We start from the raw sequence: 25,029 nt of genomic DNA on the forward strand, positions 1-25,029 counted from the left end.
ATTCTGTGCTGGGAGTATGCTCGTGGGAATCCCTGGGACAGTCAATGAAAGAATGTCTTGCTGAACCACTGGATGCCTCTTACTTAAGCTGCTCCTAAGAGTCTAAAGTATGGATCTTTGCTGGGTGGCAAGAACAATGCTAGGATGACAAGTTGTTTCATTGTATTTTGCATAATCTTGTATGATGATCACGCATAAGGCCATTTTTCTTTTCTGGCCTATTTGTAACGATCATATCAACAAATGATATTTTATGTCTCATGACTACATTTACCAAAGGAGATTTAGAATCATCACAAGTGGCAGAATTTGACCAGGAAAGGAGTGTTGAATATAAGCATTACAATATATAATGCATTTTCAATTTTTCCATTATCTTTAGCAAGGACTATTTTAACAAAGACTTTTATTTTTCAAGTGGGGTAGCCAATACTCAGCAGAAAACTCCTTAAGCTTTAGTTCTTTCCATTTACATACTGATGCTAGTTACTCATAAGTATTTAAGGTCACTTGTTTTACTTAAGGATTATCCATTTCCCTCAATAATTGTATTTTTGTAGCATAATTAAAAGTTACCAAAGTGGAACTTCAGACATTATAAGGAGTGGGCATTACCACTCCTTATAAATTTGCTAAGACATCTTGCTGTGAGCCTGGTAATATGATGACTGTTATGTGCAAATATGTTTGCTTTTTTTCCTAGAGAAAATCCATCTGTTCATCATATTTTATCATATTTTAGTGAGCTTTAAAGTTGCATCTTAGATACCATAGGTTACCCTGGCATATATGAAGTCGTTCATGGAAATGATCATGTTTCTTGGCTTAAAAATAACGGCAATTTTCAAGTTCAAGGAAGAAATTCTGTAGGATTGCCCATTTAGAAATGTGCCACTAACAGCCACTTGCTGCAAACTGATCACTTCAACTAAGATGGTCTTTGGCAACTGTAGGGGTCCTAAGGTAAATACAGTGGAAAGTACCATGAAAGATTGATTTCCAATTCTCAGAAGGAATATGACAAAAGACTTCACTTAAAAGATGGATGGCGGTGTATCATTTAAGGCACTGAACAACAATTGCAGAGCTGAGGAAGAAAGACTAAAGACAGAGGGTCTTTTGGGGGCTCAGGGAGTTGGGGAGAAGGGTGAGTTGCACTTATTGGGCTTCCTCAGGGAGGGGCAACGTCAGGGTTTGCAGCCTGGCTTCAAAAATGTCATCACAGAACTGTGACTCTGGGGTGCAGAAAATGGAATGGAATGATTCTTATTTTACCTTCCCTTTATGACATTAGCAAGAAAAATAACAATGCGTATGACTTTTATTGATAGACTACCTGATACTGCGCTAAGGTTTTACATGTACTTGAAAAGCAAGCAACAACAGCAACAAATATATGTGTGTTAAAATAGTATAATTGAGCCAATAATAAAGAGTTTAAACTGATTGCTTATAGACCATAACTCATTTTGAACCGTGAAGTCTCCCAAATCTCACAGTATTATATAGCCTCGTAAGTTCTGCAGTAACTACACCAGTTATTCTTAAATATGTGTCAATTCTCCAGCTCGGATGGGTGGAGATGGTTTCCAAGACAGAGAAGACCTCCCCATCTGTTTGTCTGTGGTTCATGCAGTTGGGGAACAAGAGGCAAAGAAGTCTCCTGATTCTTTCCCTGAACATCCACACCCATGCCTCTTATCTGCACACTGTCTAGTGGCTGTTCCTCGAACTTTAAATATTCTGTGTATCCCTGCCATCAAACCACTCTTCTTCCATATCCTTCCTCTGAGGTATTATCCCACCAAATTTTCCCAGACCAACGTCATTGCTCGCTGATCCTCTTTTGCTCTGCATTCTTGAGCACTTTTAAAAAGTTGATACTCTGTTCCAGAAAGAACCTAAATAGAACTTTGTATTTTCTTCTTCATTACTTTTCAAATTACACTCTGAGTCTGTCAGTCAAGTGGTTTTCCTTTTACATCTATTTTTTAAAATGTATATATAACTATCTCCTGCCTCCCCCCTTTCCTTTATTCCCTCTTCCTTCCTCTTTCTACCATACTTTGAAAGCTGTTGCATTCTACCATATTCAGAAAACAAACAAATGTATCAGTTGACATATTTTAGTCCCAATGGTTTCTAGAATTAATCTTCTAAGACATACACATGTCAACTTATAGCTGCTATTTGTTATTTGTTTTTAAACTTTTAGTTGAAATGCAGGCTCTAGACTTGAAGTTGGATCCAAGGATGTACCATGGTTATCATCGTGAATACTAAGGTTCTTAAAAAGGGATTAGAAGTGGTTGATAATTTTCAAAATCCACTTCCACCTACTCACATGCCCACAAATGCTTTTAGTTTTGACCTGCTAATTGGATGATTTCCTTCCCATCACCCTAGTGTAGGATTAAGGCAAATCGTATTTCATATTCAGAATCTTTATACATGCATCTTTTTTAATGTAAAAAATGGTGTGAATAAAATGAAGAGCAAAAGCAAATTTGAAGAAGGAAATATGTAATAAGAGGGCACTGTGAAACCTATACAAAGGGCAAGAGAATGGAATCTGCCTGAACAAAAGAAGGAAGGGATTTCATGGGTTGGGTTTATAAAACTGTGATTTTTTTTTTTTTTACACCTGCTGATGGCCACATTTCCTTCCTGCCCAAATATTGCCAGCCAGAGTTGGTACACATCCACAGCTGCCATGTGTGTCTTTATGTATTGAAGGTGTAGACTTGCTCATGTTGATTAGTTGCACTGACACGTAGAGGTTCTCCCAAGGGGCACGTGGTTACACCTGTTTCACCCAGTGGGCTTCGCAAAGAGGTGTTCAGACTTAGAGTAAAGGAATGCCCTTTTAACTACTGAGATTTGATGTGGGTTTCTAGAAATACTAAACTTAAAAAATTTTTTTAATGTTTATTTATTTTTGAGAGAGAGAGAGAGACAGAGCGTGAGCAGAGAAGAAGTGAGAGGGAGATACAGAATCTGAAGCAGGTTCCAGGCTGTAAGCTGTCAGCACAGAGCCTGATGCAGGGCTGGAACCCACGAACTGTGAGATCATGACCTGGGCTGAAGTTGGATGCTTAACTGACTGAGCCACCCAGGTGTCCCAAAATACTGAACTTTTAAAGAACAAATGAAATCTAATTACTCTGAGAGTGGAATTGTGTTAGTGCTATTGGCTATTCTCTAGAGAAAAGTAATGATTTTCCTATATGTGGATATTGGAAGATAAAATAAACCTGTTTATGAGAGGTGGCTTAGTTCAGTGAGAAGGGGCAAGAACTTTGAAGAGATCTGGATGACATATGACCATAGGCAAAAACTACTTTGTGACTCAGTGTCCAGACCTATAAAATGGAGAGGAGATGCTAATCCTACAGGACCTGTCTGAATTACCTGTGCTATTAATTGATGGAATTCATTAAAGAATATCTGGGAGTAGAAAGAGCCTGTATTAAAAAAAAAGCCTGTGCAGATGCTATAGAGTCATAATGATAAAATGTGAAGGAAATAAAGAATTGTGTGCATGAAATACTATGTACATGTATATGTGAGCAAATTAATTAGTTAAGCAAATATTTTGTTAACAATTTATTTGTTCTGTTCTTAATCTGTGAAGCACTGAGGAAAAAGGCAAATATGAAAGGGAAATTCTCTCCTCCCTGGTCTCCCTTCACAGATTAGTCAGGGAGACAGAAACACAAACTCATAACCCCAATACAAAGCCTAGACTGGAAGTGTATGCAAAGGCTGTCTCTCTCAACTGCCAGACTAAGTAATACTCAAGTTTACCAGCTTTTGGCCAGAGGCAGGGATGGGCCCAAGAGGAGAATTAGCAGGAACGAGGATCACCACACTGCTAAAGTATTACTCACTGTTTTCCTCCTGTTTGTTTAATTCAGATCTACGCTGTATGAAGCAAACGTGTCATAAACTAGAACAGAGCAAGGGCTCATTTTGGTGACACTCAATCCCAGAGGGCTGATTTTACTTGTGAGTAAGTGATTTCCACCCTCATTAGTCTTATCCTTTTTTGTGCTTTTTCATAATAATTACTTTTCCTACCTTTAGGTGCTATAATTAAGAACTGATCTCGAAGGTTGTCAAGCTGTTCGATGGTCAGGGTGCCATTTTCTTCCTTTTCTACGGGTGGAGGACGTACTGGAGGAGGGGAATCTGGAAAGACTTTTACATCACCATTAATAAAGAAATCTTCTTGGTCTAAATAAAGTTCACTCTGAATTTTTGTCGATGTTTCAATGTGATAGCGAGCTACCTCAGTTAATTTTTCCACACTGAAAATGGAAAAATGAATAGGGTTATCCCCATTAAAAACTACTGGGTTAACAGAATTTGCTTAGTAGACATACACACAAAGTCTACACATCATATAGCTAAGTTAGACAATTCAATCCTCATGTTTAAAAATTCTAATTCTCGGGGTGCCTGGGTGGCTCAGTCGGTTAAGCGTCTGACTTCCGCTTGGGTCATGATCTCACGGTCTGTGAGTTCGAGCCCCGGGTCCGGCTCCGTGCTGACAGCTCGGAGCCTGGAGCCTGCTTTGGATTCTGTGTCTCCCTCTCTCTCTGACCCTCCCCCATTCATGCTCTGTCTCTCTTTGTCTCAAAAATAAACAAACATTAAAAAAAATTAAAAAAAATTCTAATTCTCTTCAAATCCATTTTGTAGACAGGCAGAGTATAAGTAAATAGAGATTAGAAATAAAATGCATGCTCAAAGAGCTAATAGTCACATTTTACACAAAGCTGAACAAAAAGGGACTTCATAAAATATGGTTTTATTAATATTAGACCATATTTTACTGTGTAAACAAGATTATATCAAGAGATATATTTCAATCTAAGTATGAACCAGAATAAAGTTATATGGTAGAAAAACCTGTAAAATATAATTGTTAGAACAACACATTTATTTGGAATCAGGATAAATTATAATGTTAATCAAATTTAATACTGGATTTCTAGAAGAGTGGCTTTTCTCTAACTTTATATCAAGGAATTTGATGTTATTGAAGACACAATTGTCAGAATGGACTTTAATAATATATACCCATTGAAATTGCTTTCTATTTTTACAAATAACAATTCCTAGTTAAATCATGTAGTATAAATAGCAATAGTTAGGTGCAGTAGAAAGAGTACTCAAAGCTGAGCTCTCATCCCAGAATTCTCTGTACCCATGAGTCCTTGGTAATTTATGTAAGCTCTCTGAATTTCCTTACCTTTGCATGGAGCTGATAACACATAACTCCATACCTTATGGTTATTAATGTAAAGCCACACAGGGCATGGATTTAAGCTGAACTAGGGATTATAGTTATGGTCCTAATTAAAGGCCATTTCAAAAGCCAGAGAAGTTTTTACACGAGAAGTGTATAAATATTTATACAGAGAAGTAAAACATTACCGTATTACAGAAAGGATTGTGTTTATATTTCGCAATAAAGATTGGACATTATGGAAAAATCCATTTTTAATCTGCTTTTATGTAACCCAGGAACACCAAAATACAGATACTAAAAATTTTTTTTAAATAGTATTAGTTGCTTTCTCTCAAAAGACAACCCTAGATTTCAACTCCAGCATTCTGTGTTGGTGAGTGTCCATATTGCACGTATTATCTAATTAGTTTATGCCTTGTGGTGGTTGTGTGCTGGTGCAGAGGAGAAGGCACTGGATAGCTATTAAGTTTGCAACCTTGAGTGAGAAGGGCCGACAACCGCAGACCAAGACTGAACGAGAACCAAGATCTCAAAATGGGTGTGCACCACCTAGTGGAGGTTATCAGGCATACCCTTCTTATGAATGGGAGGAATTAAAAAGTACCAGGAGAATAAAAAGCAAGATTTGAAGTTCCCAGGGATCGGATAGCTTTCTCTCTCTCTCTCTAGTTTTCTTTTACCACCAGAGTTTTTGCAATAACCAAAACAGAAAGCATAGCTGAACAGTCCTAGTTTTAACTTCTTCTGGCTACATTCAGAGGTCAGATACATACACATAATATATATCTGAGAAATTGGAATACATCTGATAAAAATACGAATTTACTCTTGATGGCCACATGGATGAGAGCTGTGAATCTTAAGAATTAAGAAGACATGTTCTCATTTGTAAGTGGCAGGCAGAGAACAGAACCGAACATCACTGCTCTGTGATGCTAATGATAACTCACTTGGCTATACAGTAGTAAAATTATTTTAAGCCTTACTGTAATAGTAAGGTAAATAAGCCTTACTGCAACCAGGCTGAGTTATGTGTGTGTGTGTGTGTGTATGTGTGTGTGTGTGTGTGTTACTATATAGAACAACAGATATAAAAATCTAGGCTGAAGATTTTACAAAAGAACTTTCATTATGAGACAAGGATTGTAGAGAACAAACTATAACAACTGTCTTGTAGATGGCACTTGTTTCGGAGAACACTTGACATTTATATTCTATGTAGGTAGCAACTTCTAAATCTTCAGTAAATGTTGATTGGAAACTGTAGTGTTCACAGAATCTAGATCTAGTAGAAACCTCTGGAGTTTCCTGGTTGGAGTCTTTCCTTTTATAGATGAAGGCCACAGGGCCCCAAGCAATTAGGCATGCTGCTAATTTGTGGGCAAGGAAGGAGTCCCCAACTCTCGGAGCATCATGTCTCCTGACTTTCAGTTGAGGGCTATTTCTGCTTTGCTGAGCTGCTTTTTTACGGGAGAATTAAGGGAATAAAACTCTCTGCCCCCCACTAGAGATGAAAAGTCTGAAAAAACCTTTGGAACCCAACAGCAAAGCAGTACTGGGTATTACCCTAACAAGGGAATCAGCCTAAGTGGTAAAACATACCAGTGAATGACTTCTTAATCTCCCATTAATTGGCCCTGACTACTAATGAGCCTGGCATTAGAAAAATGTGAAACATTATCTTATTTCTGAAAAATATTTAAAAATAATGCATAATCTTACCTCGTAAACTAAGGTCCTCATTGAGCAGTGTAAAAACCAAACTCAGAAATGAGGTGCAAATCTGGCTATTACAATAGGACACTTTGATATGCAACTTACTGTTTGAAACAAGCCAATACAAATGCACATGTGATCCCCTAAAAGGTCAAAATTTCAATTTGTAAATGCAATCTACATTTATAAATGCCTAAAAACCTGCCAACTTTGGCCCCCAGGACTTAAAAAAATACATTTTTAAATACACTTCATTAAAATACATTTAAAAATATACATTTTCAAAATACATTTGAAAAGCCATGCAGTATATTACCTGGCCATTTCATTCAAGTACCTCTCACCAAGCCACTTTTCCATGAGTTTATATACATCAACCACCTTTGTTAGTAAATCTTCAAGGAAAGCCAGTGCTTTTGTCTTTATCAGTTCAAGTCGGAACTGTGTGGCTATCTCTATTTAAAAAGAAAATGAGGATTTTAAAATGTATACATGCATTTTTTAACCAACTAAATTCAATTTTAAACCAATCATGCTTCAGTTTGTCCAGATGTAGGTGCACATTTAATATACGAGTATAGACAAGTAATACCTGATCTATGTCATTGAGAAAAAAATGTAATGTATGGTAGGGTCATTTGACAGTTAATTTAAACCAAAAGTATAAACTGAGATTTACATTTTATTGCACTTTATAGCAATATACTCTTTGATAAATTGGAATGGGAAAACACAAATAGATAATTTCTGTATTTCAAAAAAAAGGAAGGTACAAAGTCTCTTGATAATCTCCCTACTTTTAGAAACTTGGGATAGCAATGCCATTGTACTTTGTTAGCACTGGAAAAACTAGGGTAAAACCCATGTGTCCCAGGGCTTATGGCTGCCTCTGGCACACACTATCCACAGACGTGGATTTTACTTCTGAAATAGTTTTCCCATCTTTCTTCTTTGCTTCTTCTACCGCCACTGGCCTAATTTGCTAAATTTTCTGATTTTTTTTTTGAAGTCCATTTTTAGTTGCATTATATGACAAATGGAAGAGACAGAAGGAGAATATGTCTTGTAAAATCATTGTTATCTACAGAAAAGGAGGCTCTTGAACATTATTGATTCATGACTGGCTCTTCTTGGCCTCTGTTCCCAAGAACTCACTTTCAGGGCCTGTTAGCCTTTAGTTAGCATTTATTTTCCTAGTGAGAGGCCTTAATTATTCTTAGCATATAAAACCACCAACACACGTGGTCCTAAGCCTTCTCACACTGACTCTAACATATTCTTTTTGTTTCTGTTCTTTGAGATTCTAATTATTGCTGGTGTTCTCCTAACCCCTTCCCAAATTTTCTTTGTTTCTTTTTGAGATCCCACCAGACAATTATAGAACAGTCAAATCTAGCCCTCGTGTGGTTTTATGAAAACAACCAGCTAAATGTTGCATTTTTCCATTGCTTTGCTTTGTGTTCTAGACACAACTTGAGCCAATCATGGGCTGTTGGTCCTACTGGTCTATTTTCCACTGAAAAGTATCATCTTGGTTCTTTTCAACTGCTACCTTCAAACTGCAGGGCAGCAAGGTGTTCTTCCTTGATTTTGAGCATCAGTTCCTTTTTCCTTTCCATTTCGGCAGTCTGCTCTGGTGATACTGTCACGGGTGTGGCTTCTGCTATTGGTGGCGATTTACCTAAAAGGACAGTGGAAGGTGCCGGCATGCAAGTATCCACACAGCTACTCAGATAAAATGAGAACAAAGAGAAATGTGCGGGTCTGTAGTAAACCTCTTGTGATTTGCAAAGGACCAACCCTGGCCCTGACTGTGAGTTTGAAATATTGACCTTTCCTTGAGAATTCTCCAGGTGGCATCTCAGCTAGATGCATATAAAAATGCCCCATTTGTGTAGCATCATGGGAAAATGAAGTGGTACTAGATTCCAAAGAAGGCGTGATTCAGAGCCTGGGGACAGAAATTAGCAAACCACAACATAGCATGGATGCCATTAGTCACTTGCGAAAGCACCGCTCCATACAAGGCACCAGTGTGAGCCAAATGTTTCCCAGATCCTCATCAAGAAAAGACCAGGGAATAACCTCCAGAAGATATGGCTGAAATGAGGCTCATGGTCAAGAATCTGTAATCTACTGAACAATCTTTTCAGTAGCACTTACCTACAAGTACTTCAGTGATTACGTAAGAGAATTAGAAAATAAGCATTTGTCAGCATTTGTCAGAGAATTTGCCCTTGCGAAATGGCAGTGTGATTCCAGCTGAAGGCCCCATTCACGTGATTCTACTTAGTGCAGTAAATCTGTCTTGAAGGTCTGACCCCAATGGGTTCAAATCTTGTGAAGAGGAGATAATTGTAAACAAAGAAACTGTAATAAAAAGTAACGGCAATAGTAGATGTGTGTATTAAGTTACAGGTGAAAGAACACTTAATCTTGCTGGATTTCTGTTTTATCGTCTGTAAAATTAAGGGACTTGACTCAGCCATTTAGCCATTAAGGTAAACTGAAGCATGTCTTTCAAATGCTGCTTATTTCTTTCATTTCTACCATCTGAGATGGACCATGTGGTGTGTTTTTTTACGCAGTGCTATTCTTCTCTTTACTTCAATGTCCCCCCCACCCCCCGCTCTCCCCGCCCGCATCCTCAGTGCTTCCATCTCACTCCTGCTCAGGATTGCTTAAATGTACTCTGGGAAGTGCTTCCCTACCCCTCAGATGGAGTAGGTGACCTTGCTCTCAAGGTCACCTGTACCTTCCCAACTAAAGAACAATGACTGGTCAAATGTCTGTCTCTGCCGATAGACTAGATTTCCATCAGGGCAGGGACTGTGTTTTTGTTCTTGTTCAAGTTCATCATGGTGTCTTTAGCACCCATCATGGTGTGCTGCTAGCAGGTGCCTAACAATCATGTCATGTCACGAGCAACTGACTACGGAGGTGACTTCTGCTCACATATTTCTGTCTCTTCCTCTCTTGCCTCAACTTACCTTAAATATGTACAGGTGGGTAATGTTGGTGGCAGAGTTTATCCCCAAGGTTGACGGGAGGTCTCTCCCAGCCCAAGTTTTCTCTCACTTCTATTAGATTAGGCAGGAGGCCTCCAGGAGAGAGGTACTTGCTTACATTAAACCAGAAACCTGAATTCAACCTGAAACTTACATCCACATAATCACTTTTCACCCAAACTTGTCTCGGGTACTGCAGCCCCATTGAGCACACTTTTCAGATGACATATTGTCATCTTGGCGTTCTTCTAGCGTGTTCCAAACTGTTTTTGAGGTTTGTTTTATCTTGGAGACACTTGACTGTTTGGATAAACAAGTTAGGTGAGACAGGTACACGGTATGATCAGCCAGCCGACACCACAGGAGCCTGAGTCTCTAAATTAAACCTAACGAACAGTAGCTTTAATGTGTCTGCTTAAATGTTTGTGTTCTACCAAGGAGAGGCATAAGCATCCACAGTTTTGGATGCTAAAACCAGGAATACCTTTTGCTTTTTTGTCTGCCTTTTTTTTCCTGGGCGGTTCATTTTTGACTTTTTTATTTGTACCCATCTGAGGAGATTTTTCTTTTGTATCTGTTGGCTGGTTTTCCTTTTCTTCTTCCATGAGCCTCTGATGAATTTCAGCAGCCACCTGGTTGTATATGAGCAATATTTTAATTAATGCAACACTTAGGAAATATGGTAACTGTTTGGATTTAGTCATCACTCAATTCCACTGAAGCCTCATTCTATTGCAAACAATCATGCCATGTATTCAATCTTTATGGAAAACACACTTTGGTGTCTGTGACAGTGTCATGGTTACGCTTTTAAAAAGCTTCCTTTTTAATCTCAGACTCTATGGATTTAGCCCCCTCCCCACTTCCCATTCTTCCAAGTTCCTGTTATCTCTTGGCCTTCAACCCAGGGCATTCTCCTGTATCAATGTTTCTCATCTTTTATTATTATTATTATTATCATCATCATCATCATCATCATCATCATTATTATTATTAGACTCCCCTACAGAGTTCTAAAGACAGATTTTCCTAATAGCCTCCTCCATGAAATTTTAATGTTCCAAAGTGTATCTACGTATTTATGCATACTTGTGCTTTATACATAAAATGGGTGAGAATTTCTCACCCCACCCCCCAACCAAGTTTTGGGAATGCATGTCCTATATTGATTGGGCTCCCAGACACTTGGATGCTGGGCTTCCATTCTACTCCAACACCAGCCTCATCCAGGAAGTGCTCATGAGAATGACCTGTCCTGCAGGCTAGCATCCCTTCTAGTGTCAGCTTCCTCCACTCGGGGCACACTCAGCCTCCAGCCAACTCAGCAACCCCTCCTTTCACTTGCACAGTGTCCTGCTTTGAGAGGTTAGTTGTGGGGACACCCCAGAAGAGCCGAGGAATGGGGAGGGTGGGGTGCTGTTGGGTCCCGTCCACATCTCCTCTGAGGCTCTGTGCTTCAAGCAGCAAGAATAACTTGTCTTGGGGACATGCCTGCAGTTTCAAAGGCCGGACCTTATGAAGTGAATCCAGCTGCCCCTGGAGAGGTGAAGAGCACTTAGGGGTGTAGCCCTGAGAAAGGAGAGTGGGGAAAAAAGACTCCTGAAAGGGAGAAAGCAAACCTGCACACACCAAGGTGGCAGGAGCAACATATGGTTGAAAACCTTAAAGCCTCAATAAAGCAATTGGTGACGAAACGGGGGTCACGACAATTTATTTATTAAAGTGCTTACTGTGTCCAAACCTGACGTTATCTCTGGGGAGGACCGAGCGAGGGGCCAAGATGAGAAGGAGGAAGTTGCTTGGAGGTGAATAGAAAGATGAATAAGGCACAATCTCTCCCCTCAATGACGCTTCTTCTTGGCAAGATACACCAGCCAGTGCCTGCTCAGCCAGAATTCCTGCACACTTCCCACCCCAGGGCTTGGCGTATTACTGTCCCCAACTGTTCTCTGAATGTGAAGTGTTGCCCAATCTTCCAAATGGGCTTTAAGCAGCTTCTAGCACCTGCTGTGCTCATAGAGGATGCCAAGGAAATGCTTATTAATAGATGGAATTTCTTCTAAAATAATCATATTCCACAGAATATACCCACAGCTTCCTTAAGATCAGTGGAGCCCTGGAGAAATAGTGAAAGGTTTCAGAGAACAAGGTTTCAGTGTGTGTGTGCGTGTGTGTGTGTGTGTGTGGTTTTAATTAGATGCCCTTAATCCACAAAAATGGATTTCATGATATCTACTGTACTTTCAAATTCTTGGTAAAGCTGAAAGCAGACTTGTTAACATCCCCCCACTAAATTGCAAGCAATTCATTTTTGAATTTGTTTTTGCAAAGCACAGTAAGTTAGCAATTTTCTTTAAAATTGGATGTTTCTCCTTTATAAACAATCTTGTGGTGGTGGTGGTGGTGGTGATGGTGATGATGATGATGATGATGATGATGATGATGATAATTATCATCATCTGCATATTTTTGGTCCATTTCCCTCAAAGACCTCTGGGTCTCTTTCAAAAATTAACATAATTCACAATACATCCAGCAATCTACCTGTAAGCCCAAAGAAACTCTAGAAATAATGTCTTGACATTGTGGGTGTTAAATACGACTTGTTTCTTTGAAATCATTGCATACCTGCTAATTAGAAGAAAGTTTTTCTGAAAATTAACATAGCACACTAAATGGGTAGCCCTTGGTAAAATTGCTATGTAGAAAAAAAGCCCGTTTTAAAATGCTCTTATTTCAGCTGTGTTAATCTCTGCTGGTACCGTTTTCCCTGCAAGTTTGCCGAATCACGCCTGTCTCACTTGAAACTTAAAATTCGATTAAGGTCATGTAACATCAATGCCAAGAAAATCCATTAGAAACATAAAATCAGGATTCAAATATAATTATTAGGAATACTAATTAGATTAGTAATTAGTAAACTTTTCTCCTATGCTTTCTATGTGGTTTTTTAAAGTCTGCAAGGGGGGCGCCCAGGTGGCTCATTTGTTTAAGTGACCAACTTCTGCTCAGGTCATGATCTCACGGTTCGTGGGTTTGAGCCCTGTGTCCGGCTCTGTGCTCACAGTTCAGAGCCTGGAGCCTGCTTCGGATCCTGTGTCTTCCTCTCTCTGCCCCTCCCCGCTCATGCTCTGTCTTTCAAAAATGAGTAAACATTAAAAAAAATAAAGTCCATAAGAAAATTGTACAATTTTCAATAAATTTTCTAACGTCATGACTTACTATATTTACAATTTCTAAAACACTTCCGTATATATTATTTCACCGGATCTTTCAGCCATTCAAGAGCGGAAAAGTGTGTGGAATGTCTCCTATGTTACAGATAAGGAACTGAAGGCTAAGATAGGCTAGGTAATTTCTGTAAAATCACACAACCGAGAGAGGTTAACTTTGTGCTGTATGATGATCTTCGTGCTATATGATGCTCTAATAATGTAATATTTTACCAAGTCATTTTCCCTAGGCAATTCTGATGGGATTTCTAAGACTTGTAAATTACTTATGTAGCTCAATAAGAATAATAATTCTTTTTTTTTCTTGAACTCCTAGATCTGGTTTCCCACTCTCTGGTGCTTGGTCATTGTAATCTTGCAGTGATCACTATGGTCATTGCCATCATCATCAACAGTGACATCAGGATCATCGGTATAGCAGCAGACTGTGCTGAGGGCTTTAGTATCCTATTAGATGTGGGCACGATGCTAGGTGCACAGTACATACAAAGTTTTAGAACCCAGTTAAGTATTCAGAGAAACAACTAACGAGATAAAAATGACAAACAATGACATAGATAGTGAAAGCCGAATGCTTGGGGAGACAATATTGCTACAGGGACTGGAAAAGCACATGATCAGAGAAGGCAAGGCCTTCAAATAGGCAGCCAACTAGTCAGGAATCAAAGCAGGAACTAGCTCTGAAGAATTATAGAAAACATATAATTAAGCAAATAGAAGGAAGGAGGAACATATTATAGGAGAAAAAGATGACATTAGCCAAGGCATTGAAATTATTAATGCCCCTGAAATATGTAGGAAGCAATATCTAGTTCATTTATGAGAGGGTTTGATGAGTTGGTACCAGCAAGATAGGGAGCTCTGAGCCTCTGGGTCAAGGGTTTAGGATTCCGTGGTGGCTACCGGAGGTCATCACACTACCCCATTTTCCTCTTTGGTCAATAACAGAAGATCATTTCTGTAGCTTATAAACACCATATGCTTTTTTTTAAAAAAATAAATCAATCCTTTTCCTTCATCTGGATCATTTTGCCCTTATAAATATAAAGTAGCTATTGAGATACTTGGGGTATCTACCATCTACCATCTTTCTATATGCTTTCTGTTTGTATTGTTTGTTTCTAAATCTTTTTCTGTTCCTTTTTTTTCTTCTGTTGGATTGAATATTTTAAATTTATTCACTTTTTTTCCCTATATTAGTTTGGAAGTAACACACACTAATTCACTTAGTGGCTACTCTATGAATAACACCTTGAATTACTGACTAAAAAATATGTAGACTTTGATAAGTTAACAATTCATGATATAATTCCTGGAGTAACCATTAGGAGAACAGTAACAGAATGCACTACTTCCAAAAAAGTCAGGGGAAAAAAGCAAGCAAGAAAAAATAAAGGACAAAAATGAGAGGATGAACAAAGATATATCATGTAAACAATATTTAAAAGTATAATTTCCAAAAAAGCATTATAAAGAAGATTAACTCCTAGTAAGAAAAGGCTCAGTTCATCAGGCTTTTCTTTTTTTAATGTTCATTTATTTTTGAGAAAGGGAGGGAGAGAGAGTGTGCACACAAGCAGGGGAGGGGCAGAGAGAGAGGGGAGACAGAGGATCCAAAGCAGGCTCTGCACTGACAGCAGGGAGTCCGATATGGGGCTTGAACTCCTGAACCATGAGATCATGACCCAAGCCAAAGTCAGATGCTTAACTGACTGAGCTGTCCAGGTGCCCCCAGGCCCAGATAGCTTCTTGAAGGCTACTAAACATTTCAAGAGGAAATATTTCCAACTTCCTCGAACTTTTCTAAAGAATAGAAAGAGAAGAAACATATCCTGCTTGATTTATGAGGCTAGTATTACCTGGATGCTAAAAGTTGACAAGGCAGAATGAGAAAGAAAGATTATAGAATTTTCTCACTCATGAACAAAGATTCAAAAATCCTAGACAAAGTATTAGGAAGCAAATCCAGCAATATGTAAGAACGATGATGCTTCATTATAATGTTGGACTTATTCCAGGGAGGCAATGTAAGTCTAATAGAAAATTGACCAATATGATATTTAACATTAATAGAAAACAGAGAAAAGAATCATATGACAATTTCAATATATGTGGAAAAAGAATTTGTTAATATATTTATGAAAACCCCTCAAAGTAAGCTATAAATGAAAAGAAATTTCCATAATCTGATAAATATTATCCTAAAAAAATCTATGGCCAACATTTTTGTAAATTTTGACAAGCTGATTTGAAATTTTATATGGAAAGGCAAGGAGCCAAGAAGTGCCAAAATACTCTGGACAGATGACAAGGTGAGAAGATTTGCTCATTTAGATAAATAAAGGATATGACAAATAAAGGATTGACAGTTTTCAGTACAAATATGGAAAAATAGAGCAATGTGACAGAACTAATTTATGATAGAAGTTCACCTAATTTATGACGAAGATGATACTGCCATGAAATGGGGAAAGAATTTGGCATTACTTATGAAAACTGAAGTATTATGTATAGTATTATCTACTGACATCGAAGCTAGCAAATACTCTTAGATATATATCCAATGGTTGTGTGTGCATATGCGCAGCAGTGGGCAAGTACTAGAATGTTCATAGCAGGGCTATCCATAATGGCACACACTGGAAGCCCAAATGTGTATTAGTAGCAGATCAGTTGAATAAACTGGGATAAGTTTATATAATGAAACAATATACAGCAACAAAAATGAATGGACTACAGCTACACTCAATAACATAGAATGAATCTCATAAATAATGTTGAGCAAAAGGAAACACAGAGACAAAAAGTAGGAGTCCATGTATGTAAAGTTCAAAAGCAAGGTAAGCTAAATTCTTCTGTTAAGAAATACAGACTCGGGAGATAAAACTGTTATGAAAATCAAGGCAATGGCTAGCAAAAAGGGAGATAGGGCTTCTGTGTTGTAGGGATCAAGGGGGTTAGGCCTGGGAAGGGGCACAAGAAGGACTTGGTAGGTGCCGACCTTTCCCACTTCTACTGTGTGGAGGTTCCACCAGTGTGTACTTCAGGTGCGTTCATCAAGCCGTGCAGTTTTAGGTTGTGCACTTTGTCAAAACTCACATTAAATTTTTTTATAGAAGAAGCAAGATAATGACAGGAATCTACAATCACTTTTGAGAGGAGAAACGAAAGAAGGAACAAAAGGAAGAGGGGGAGAACGGAAAGGAGGCAATGAGGCTGCTGTGAGATAGACCAGAGAAAAGAACCCTCGAGGCAGAGTGGCCAGGAAGGGACTCGGAAAATGCGAGTTGACTCCTGGCTCTGAGACCCTGGGGCAAGCTCCTCTTCTAACTCTTCCACAAAATCTTTTGGAAGGTTGACACTGCCTCTTGTTTGGATGGGATATTTCAAGAAAACTCAAAGAAAGCTTGGCCCAGAATGAGAACAGAACCACACTGGGCACCCAGGCCTGGAGGATGAAGGAACAGGGGCCATCCAAGTTAAACTCTGTGTGTACCTTCTTTACAGGGTGAAGCTTCTACTTACATTAAAGTTCTCTGGACACTTTTCCCTTCTCTTCTGATTTGGTACAGGCCCCCTGCAGGCAACGACTATTATCCCTTTGCCTCCCAGTGAAGCTGGAAAGGACTGGAACTTTGAACTCCTACAGTTCTAGGTTCAAATCTCCTCTTAGACACTTACCTGTTAAGTGACCTTGGCAAAATTCTTTAACCTTTCTGGATCCCCATTTTTCCATGATAAAGAGGATAATACCCCATAGGTAACTTATGTTAACCAGAGGCCTATAGGCCAAATGTGTGTATTGCCTGGCTCTGTAAAGTTTTGCAAACTTGATTATTTCTAACATGTTTAAATGAGTAGGCTTCACATACAAAATTTGAATTTCTGGCTTTTCTTGAAAAATTGGAAGATCTGTCCATACTGGGCCTCATCCTTAAATGGCAAAGTTGGTTAGGGTGGAGTAGCACACTCTTCTTTAGGAGTACAATTTCCACTTGGCCACAGTCCCACCCCTCCCTATTGCATTATATTTGATATACGTCGTTGACTTTTCCTGATTGGCCCTTTGGCCTCTGTACTTGGAACGTTGGCCCAGCACAGAAAATAAACTACATGTTGGTTTACTCCATTCTTGATCATATATATTTGCTGACTGAATCGTTTCAATTCTTATTTCTTTCAGAAAACAAAGCAAAACAGTTCCTGAAGGTATAAAGTTATACAACATTGTGTAAATTTTCTACTCAGAGCATACTAGGAATATTGGTACTTAGTGAATGGATTTTGCTGAAAAGGTAGTAACAAGCACTGCTTACCATGTGAGATATTGCTAAAGAAGCTTGCTGCCAGGTGTCCATTAGCAACTTCTCATCTGCCTCAAAGTTCGACTCAACATTTTCCAGTGAGTAATCAATCTTGCCCTTCAGTATGGTTTTTGTTTTTGTTTTGGACGTAGCTGAATCCGGGGAAACGGATATTCGAGGAATTAGAGGAATTCTTTGAAAAACAAGCAAACCAAAAGGAAACATAAATGTTTTATTTAACAGAATTCTCTCTTTATGACCATGTTATTTTGGAAATCTTGTTGTCTTGCTTTAATCTCAATTTTCAAAGTCGTGCTGGAAGAACTCTTCAAATGAAGACTATAAAAGACTATATTCACATTTTAATAGTCTTATTAACAAGAGGAAACCAGAAACAAATAGTAACAAAACATAATTTTTACGGTTATTCTCAGTAATCACGAGGAGGGAAATTAAACAATGGCAATTATGAAGAAGTGCAATTTTGAAATTTAGCCAGGGCATAAACTTCTAACAAGGAACAAATCAGTCATGGAAAAGCAAACCAAATAAAACTGGGCATCACTCCTTCAAGATGACTAGTATCATTTGGCTTCCTGAAGTGGAAAATTAAAAATCAGGATATGAAAGATGTGAGGTCTGCAAGGGGGAATCCCATGGAGGCAACAAGGTTTTGATAGTGGGTGGGACAGACATCCAACAAACCTCCCTAGTTTAGAGTAGGGATAAATGATGGCCTCTCTTTGATTTGTAAAATGCTTTGGGAACACGAAGTTAAGCTCTCCCTTCTTTCAGCCGTACTGTTGCCCCTTTGTAGAAATTTTAGAGCTGCCGCTGGGAACATTCTCTCCCCGAAGGACTCCCAAATCTCAAAGGCTAAGAGAAGCAGGTAGAGATCCCCAAAGCAGAATGCTTATTATGACTGGGATCCACCCTGGCGATACAAAGTGCAAAGAGCCCTCAGCTTGGGCACAGAATGGGGGTGGGGAGAGAAGCTCCAGCTCTGACTTTGCTGAAACCTGAGGAGTCAGGAGCAATAATAGGAGCAAGCATTTGGTTTGGCAGACTCAAACTGCTGGGGAATAGATTGTTGATCCAGAAGGCTGATTGGGAACTCCACCAAACAATTAGCTTGGTCTAGTTTTGAAGCATTAGATGTGGTTTCTTGAACTTGGCTCTTTGATTCTTATAGTACTTGGAGGGGGTGTGCGAAGGTGCTTCAATGCCGCATACATCTACCCACAGGACAATTTACATTTTAACAATCAAGTAATGCTAAATCTGTCACTGAAACACTGAAATTCATGTGTCTAACAAGTTAAGGTAAAATTTGTGTGATCATCTCTAAATGTTTAATATAGTCCAACAAGCATTTCCTAACACCGTGCTTTGGAAGACAGCAGTGGTGGCATATCATTTAGAAATAAAATTTGGGGTTAGAATTCATTTACTGGAAAAAATTCTGGCCTAGCTATAGTTCTGTCACTATCAATAGATACAAACTGGGGCTCCTTTCTGAAGTTCCTTCCCTTGAATAATACAAACATAAGACTACTACTATTACTGTTGTTACTAATTCTTAGCAACCGCTAATTATTAGTTATTCATCAATTATTATTTACTATTATGTTGTTGTTGTTACAGGAATAAAATAGACAGCTATGTGAAAATGCTTGTCAGTGTGCTTGCTTCCCTTATATATGTTAAAGAGACTGTAGCTGATTGGTTGATTGGTTGATACATTGATCGAGAGTTTTAGTAGATACTCAAAGCAGTGATTTGAGGTTGAGATTGGTGCACAGTTGTTTTGCAGAAAATAAGAACGGCCTGTTCTTTTGCCTGTTTTATTCTGCTAACCAACTTTAATAGCTTCCCCAATATGCCTAACTTGCTATTTTGTGCTAAGAACAGAATGCACTGCTACCGTAGACATTGGAACTTGGCCTCTTTAAATGGCTCTGATGGTTCATATTGCCTGTGGAATTTTTTATTATTGGCTTTTCAAAGTTCTCTTTCAGCAGCTTGCTGAGTTACACATTTCTCTTGTATTTGTACCAAGAAGTAGGTACAAACTTTCCTTCTTGTATTTTCCTGCTTACACGTGGGCATGATTGGGACACGGTGGGATTAGATGGTGGAAATCTAGAGAGAAGAAATGGGTCTCAGATCTTATGTATAACCATATTGTGTTCAGGTCATCTCAAATCCTTCTTGGTACATGGGATGATAAAACAAAGCAAGGACATGCAACACTTATCATTAAAATAGTGCATGTAAGTTATTGTTATAACATTCAATAATAATAGTCACCACTTATTGAGATTATTGAGACTAGATCTCAAGTCTTCTGATTCCCTAACGTGGTCCTCAGTGCTTTGAAGATTTCATTTTCTGTAATGTTCACAACAGCCTTACTTTATAGATAAGGAAACCAAGGCTTAAGAGAGTTGGGGTGACTTTTCCCCCAAAATAAATTGTTTTAATTTACTCACATACACCTAGTAAGTAACAGACCCAGGACTGAAACCAGATCTGTCTTCAAAACATATTCACTATACCATATTTAATCTGTGCGACATGTACCTGCATTGACTTGAGAAAGCTTATAAAGTACACATAGTACTTTCCAGCTACAATACATATCATATCTTTGGAGATCTAAATTTAATGTTCAGCATGTGTATTATTCTTAAAATCTAACTTCTTTTTTTTCCCCTCTTTGTATTTATTGATTCTTATTTTCTCATGACCTCCTTATGGGTCATGAGAAAATATTACTTTAATTCTTAATGCTATTTTATTAGCTTATTTTAATTAATCATTTAATTTTAAGGATTTTTAATTTTATTTTTGTTACCTTAATTTATTTTAATTCTTACCTTTTGCACATTTAACGTTTTGTAGTTGAGACCCTATGAGCAATCATAGGAATTGCTACCACTCCCACTCCCTATTTCTTTAAAACATTTTTTCTATTGCTCATAGCTTCTCTGGGTTTGGGACCTTGCCCTTCCCCTGCCCCCACCCACGGGGTCTATAAAAGCAATGATTTACAAACTTTTGTATTGCATGGGAGTGTTTGAAAATATAATTCTTTATTCTCTTGCTCTGGCAGGAATCTGATGTTAGACTATTGACAAGTCTTTCAGTCTCATGAAGTCATGATCACATATGACTGAACCTTCACTGTTTCTCAATTATGTTTACCTGTAAAAGAAGACTCATAACCTCTTCCATTTTCATTTACATGTAACACACACAGACACACACAAACACACACACACACACACACACACACACACACACACACAGTGCTTGGAACCTTTCATAAAAGTGGTAGAGATTCATGATTCCTTATTGAAAACCCTTGGACCAAAAGTTTTCCAGAATTGAAAATTTATATATACTATCCCCAGCAGACTCCATTGGAAGCACTTCATAATAAAATGCACTATACTTCTGCAGCAAAGTGAGTAAATAGTCACCATAATTTAGATAATAATGCATATCAGTAGTCTTAAGTTGAAGTTAGAAAATTTTTCATTTTTTAGAGATTTTTGGATTTTTGATGTGCAGATACAGAAGTGTGTGTGTGTGTGTGTGTGTGTGTGTGTGTGTGTGTTTTAGTGTTTATTTATTTTTGAGAGAGACAGAGACAGAGTGTGAGCAGGGGAGGGGCAGAGAGAAAGGGAGACAGAATCCGGAACAGGCTCCAGGCTCTGAGCTGTCAGCACAGAGCCCGATGCGGGGCTTGAACCCACAAATCGTGAGATCATGACCTGAGCCGAAGTCAGATGCTTAACCAACTGAGCCACCCAGGCACCCAGGAGTGTGGTTTTTATTAGCAGTATTCAACTTAAAATCACAAATTTTTAATTCAAACCAAGTATAGTGGAACACGATAGCCTGCCTTACCTGTGTTGGCTTTCTGAAATGTCTCTACCATCCACTTGGACCAATGGGACTCGAGTAAATCTCTTATTGTCGTCGATTGGGATTTTGCCTTCCATTCCCCTGTAATAATCTTGAAGGAATCTCTTTGTATCTTCGAAACGGTTCAATTCTGCCTTTAATAGCAAAATGACTGTCAATACCCAAGAATGAGCAAGCTGATCTGTACATATTTCCTATCTAAGTTCTATAAGCACTATTTTAAAATATTTAAGTTGAAATCAATTTTCTGGAAATTAAGAAAGAGAATTAGCTATAAGTGTATATCTAAAATTTCATAAAAATTAAAGATAACTGGTGACTTTGTGCTCTCTGTACTCATTGAGTATAATTCCACTTAAGAAGATGGCATTTCTATGCCTCTTGATATTGTGACAAAAGATTACAGTATGTATGATGCCTGAAGTAGTGTATATTATGCATTATTTTGACATTAAGAATCCTGTGTCCTGTATATTCAACCAACCGATACATTAACAAATACGTGAATGTCTTCTACCAGAGGTAACAAATTAGTTGATTTGAGAGATGCCAAAAATAGGATAAATACATACACAGATGCAGATACAAAAACAAAAAATTGAAGTACAAAATAAGAGACTAGGTTTTGGTCCTCTAGGACAATGAAACATAGTTGTGGAGAAATGACATGGGAAGGCAAAGTGGTAACGGACAGTTCTCTCTTCACAGTTTCTGTTCTTGCTCAATAGGTGTAGAATATGAGATCATTCCTCCAGGCTCACAGCAAAACCCATCTGTTGACTTTGCCAGTACTGCCTTGAGCAAAATGGAGAACACAGAGGAGTTGGTGATAAGTCGAGCATCAGTTATTCACAAGGGACTCCCGGCCAGCCAAGCCATTTCCCTTTGCAGTAATGAGTAAATGCATGTATAGTGAGTGCCAAACACACAAATGTAGACCATGAGTTTTTCAGCCCATTCTCCCATTAGGTCTCAGAGCAGTTGGCATGTTCACACTGCTTTTTGGTAGTATAAATATGACATCCAGACTTTGCTTTGATTAGTAGGGCTACTTAAACCAGTACCTGAGGGCCTAAAGATTGAAGCTCTTCTGCAGAAGTATTCCATGATACATAGTTAATTATAGAAAGCATCTTTTCCAAAAAGAACAAAACTGACATAGTGTTCAAAGCCCTTAGCTGAACCTAACCCAAGGATACTCATGAATATTTGTCAAGCAATTAATGTTGCCATTTATTTCTTAAAACATTAAGACATAGTCTTGTACTGACTGCCACATTCACAGTTTAGAATAAATAAAGGCTTTCACACTGTAGTCTACAACAGAAGACAAAACCAGTTTCAATAGATTTGTTTTTGATACAAAAAAGGGTAAGCCAAAGTGCTCCTGAAAGGTGTCTTGCACATTATTAAACTTTTCCAGGCAAATGACTGAAACAGGAAGATGTTCACTTGGTTAAACTGAGTCTATATTATAAAACAAAATTGCCATTCATATATTGTTTTAAATTATCGAGCATGTTTTAAATATTTGGATTTTAAATATAAATGTATATTGAACTTTTCGAACTAGTATTTTGAAATTATTAAGAAAACTAAATATTTTTCTTTTCTTGGATAGCAACCAAATTAAGTTTTAAAATATTCATATATGGACAAATCTCACAGTGTGATAATAAGTGTTTGCATTTGTCGTGCTGAGACACAGGATCCTAGTTTTGAAGAGAATGTTAGAAAATCATCTAGCACAGCATTTTCTAAAATTTATTGTGTAGAAAACTTGTCCTGTAGGCTGTTAATGAGTACCCTGCCGGAGATAAAAACAAACAAAAACTTTACAATGTTGAATAGTTTCAGAAATGCTGGGTTGACTTATCAAAAAGTTTCTTTACAGCAGGCCATCATGGTGTCCTAATATGTCAATATACTTGTCCATCTCCCAGGGGAGAGGGAAGGGTAGAGTATTTTGTACTTCCCAATCTCATTTGATTGCTGAGTCCTTTTTCTGTGAACCATTGCGTAAAACTAGTGTTCCATGGAACCCACTTTGGGAAATGCTCATCTAGCTGTTTGTTACTCAGTACTGCAGGCCCTTGAAGACTTCACAAGGATTCTTTCCCCTAGCCCTCCATAAACATGTGCAAACTTCTGCTTATGAGTTTCCTTGTCCAGAGCTCGGTTGCTTCCAAAGTCTGTTATTTGACAGACAGTTCTAATCGTTAGGTTCTTTCTTCATTTATCAAACTGACATCCACTTCCTGAGAATTCCATCTTTGGTTTTTATAAGAATCCTATTGATCCAGTGCAGAATGAGTTTCCTTGCTATTCCATGTGGCAGGCCTTCAACTATCTGAGCAGTGTTGATGATACAACGGTGGTTAGGAGCACTGGTTTGGGAGTTAGGCTTCTTCAGTCCCAATCCCTGCTCTCTCACTTACTGATTGTGTGCCATCGGGCAAATCATTCTACTTATGTCTGCCTCAGTTTCCTCATCTGACAAATGAGGATTATAACAGAAGCTACAGCATAGGGTTGTTGGGAAGGTTTCACGTAACCTATGTGAAAGTCCATAGAGCAGTGCTTGGCACGTATGGAGGAAAGAGTAAGGAATTAATAAATAGCAGCTTTTATTTAGTGTCCTTTCCTTTATCTTCTTTCCTCCTAGTTCGCTTTAGAAGTGGATTCGGCTTCTCAGAACGAGATCCTTAAATCTAGGTATTGCTGAGAGGTAAGTCATGCCATTCCCACAAGAGGCAGTACTGCTGGGACTAATGAGAAATGATTCACAAAGATTCTCTATTCGCTTTGCCACTGAATTTCAGTGATTTCCGCCACAAGCTTCTGATGCACCGTTCTAATAGCCAGTCTCTGCTTGACTAAACTGGTGCTTAAGGAATGCTACCTGAGGTGGCATAGGCTGCCTGGGTGGATCAGGCTGCTTAGGTGGCTCATTGTAATCCTCTATACAACCCATGCCTGGATCCCAGAGCTTATAGTCAGTGAGGCTGCTCCTGCACCTCAGGTTTCTGCTGACTTTTCAGGCCTCCTGTGGTCCAAGCTGCCCATGCATCATGGGCATGTCCCTCTGAAGGTTGGAAGTATCAGCATTCGCAGTCATTAGTTGAATGAGCATTTATTAAACACCTACTGTGTGCTAGCTCAGACTGTCAGCTAAATATTCTCCTCTCCTATAATATCTTCTCATGTAAGTCAGTCAGTTGAAGACTAAAAATGTATCCTTTTCCATTCTCTACTGTCACTGCTATTCTCTTAGGAAACAGTACTTAGGTAGACACAACTTGACCAAGACAACCTTCCTATGCCCCTCAGCTTGGCTAGACTGTACAGTCTTCTTCCTAAGTCTTGACTCCTGACATCCCTTTTCTTATTTACTCTAGAAAACTTATTGTAAATCTTTGCTCTGTCCATTTGAGGTATAAATCTTTTCAAAAGCTTCTTGCCAGTTTTAGAACTTAAAACTGTCTTTACTAAGTATCTGGGCACCATCCCTTTGAAATGTTAGGCATCAAGGAAGATAGCGCCTCTCTCCGCCAGTTTGTCTGGGAGTGGAGGAGCCT

The 25,029-nt window shown here is 38.5% G+C and overlaps 1 protein-coding gene across 4 annotated transcripts in view; it reads right to left on the bottom strand.

Annotated features, from left to right (window-relative positions):
- The window catches only part of SPEF2 (sperm flagellar 2), a 184,102-nt gene that overhangs the window by 48,326 nt on the left and 110,747 nt on the right, over window positions 1-25,029 (bottom strand). For all 4 annotated transcript variants that reach the window (XM_042952165.1, XM_042952150.1, XM_042952160.1 and 1 more), the window contains 6 exons: window positions 21,434-21,585; window positions 17,531-17,711; window positions 10,466-10,613; window positions 8,526-8,654; window positions 7,290-7,428; window positions 4,081-4,310 (listed from right to left, as the gene is read on the bottom strand). In XM_042952165.1, coding sequence (XP_042808099.1) covers window positions 4,081-4,310; window positions 7,290-7,428; window positions 8,526-8,654; window positions 10,466-10,613; window positions 17,531-17,711; window positions 21,434-21,585 — 979 coding nt within the window. The remainder of the gene's footprint in view (window positions 1-4,080; window positions 4,311-7,289; window positions 7,429-8,525; window positions 8,655-10,465; window positions 10,614-17,530; window positions 17,712-21,433; window positions 21,586-25,029) is intronic.

Source organism: Panthera leo, chromosome A1 (assembly GCF_018350215.1).
Source record: "Panthera leo isolate Ple1 chromosome A1, P.leo_Ple1_pat1.1, whole genome shotgun sequence".
In the NCBI taxonomy this organism is placed as follows: domain Eukaryota; kingdom Metazoa; phylum Chordata; class Mammalia; order Carnivora; family Felidae; genus Panthera; species Panthera leo.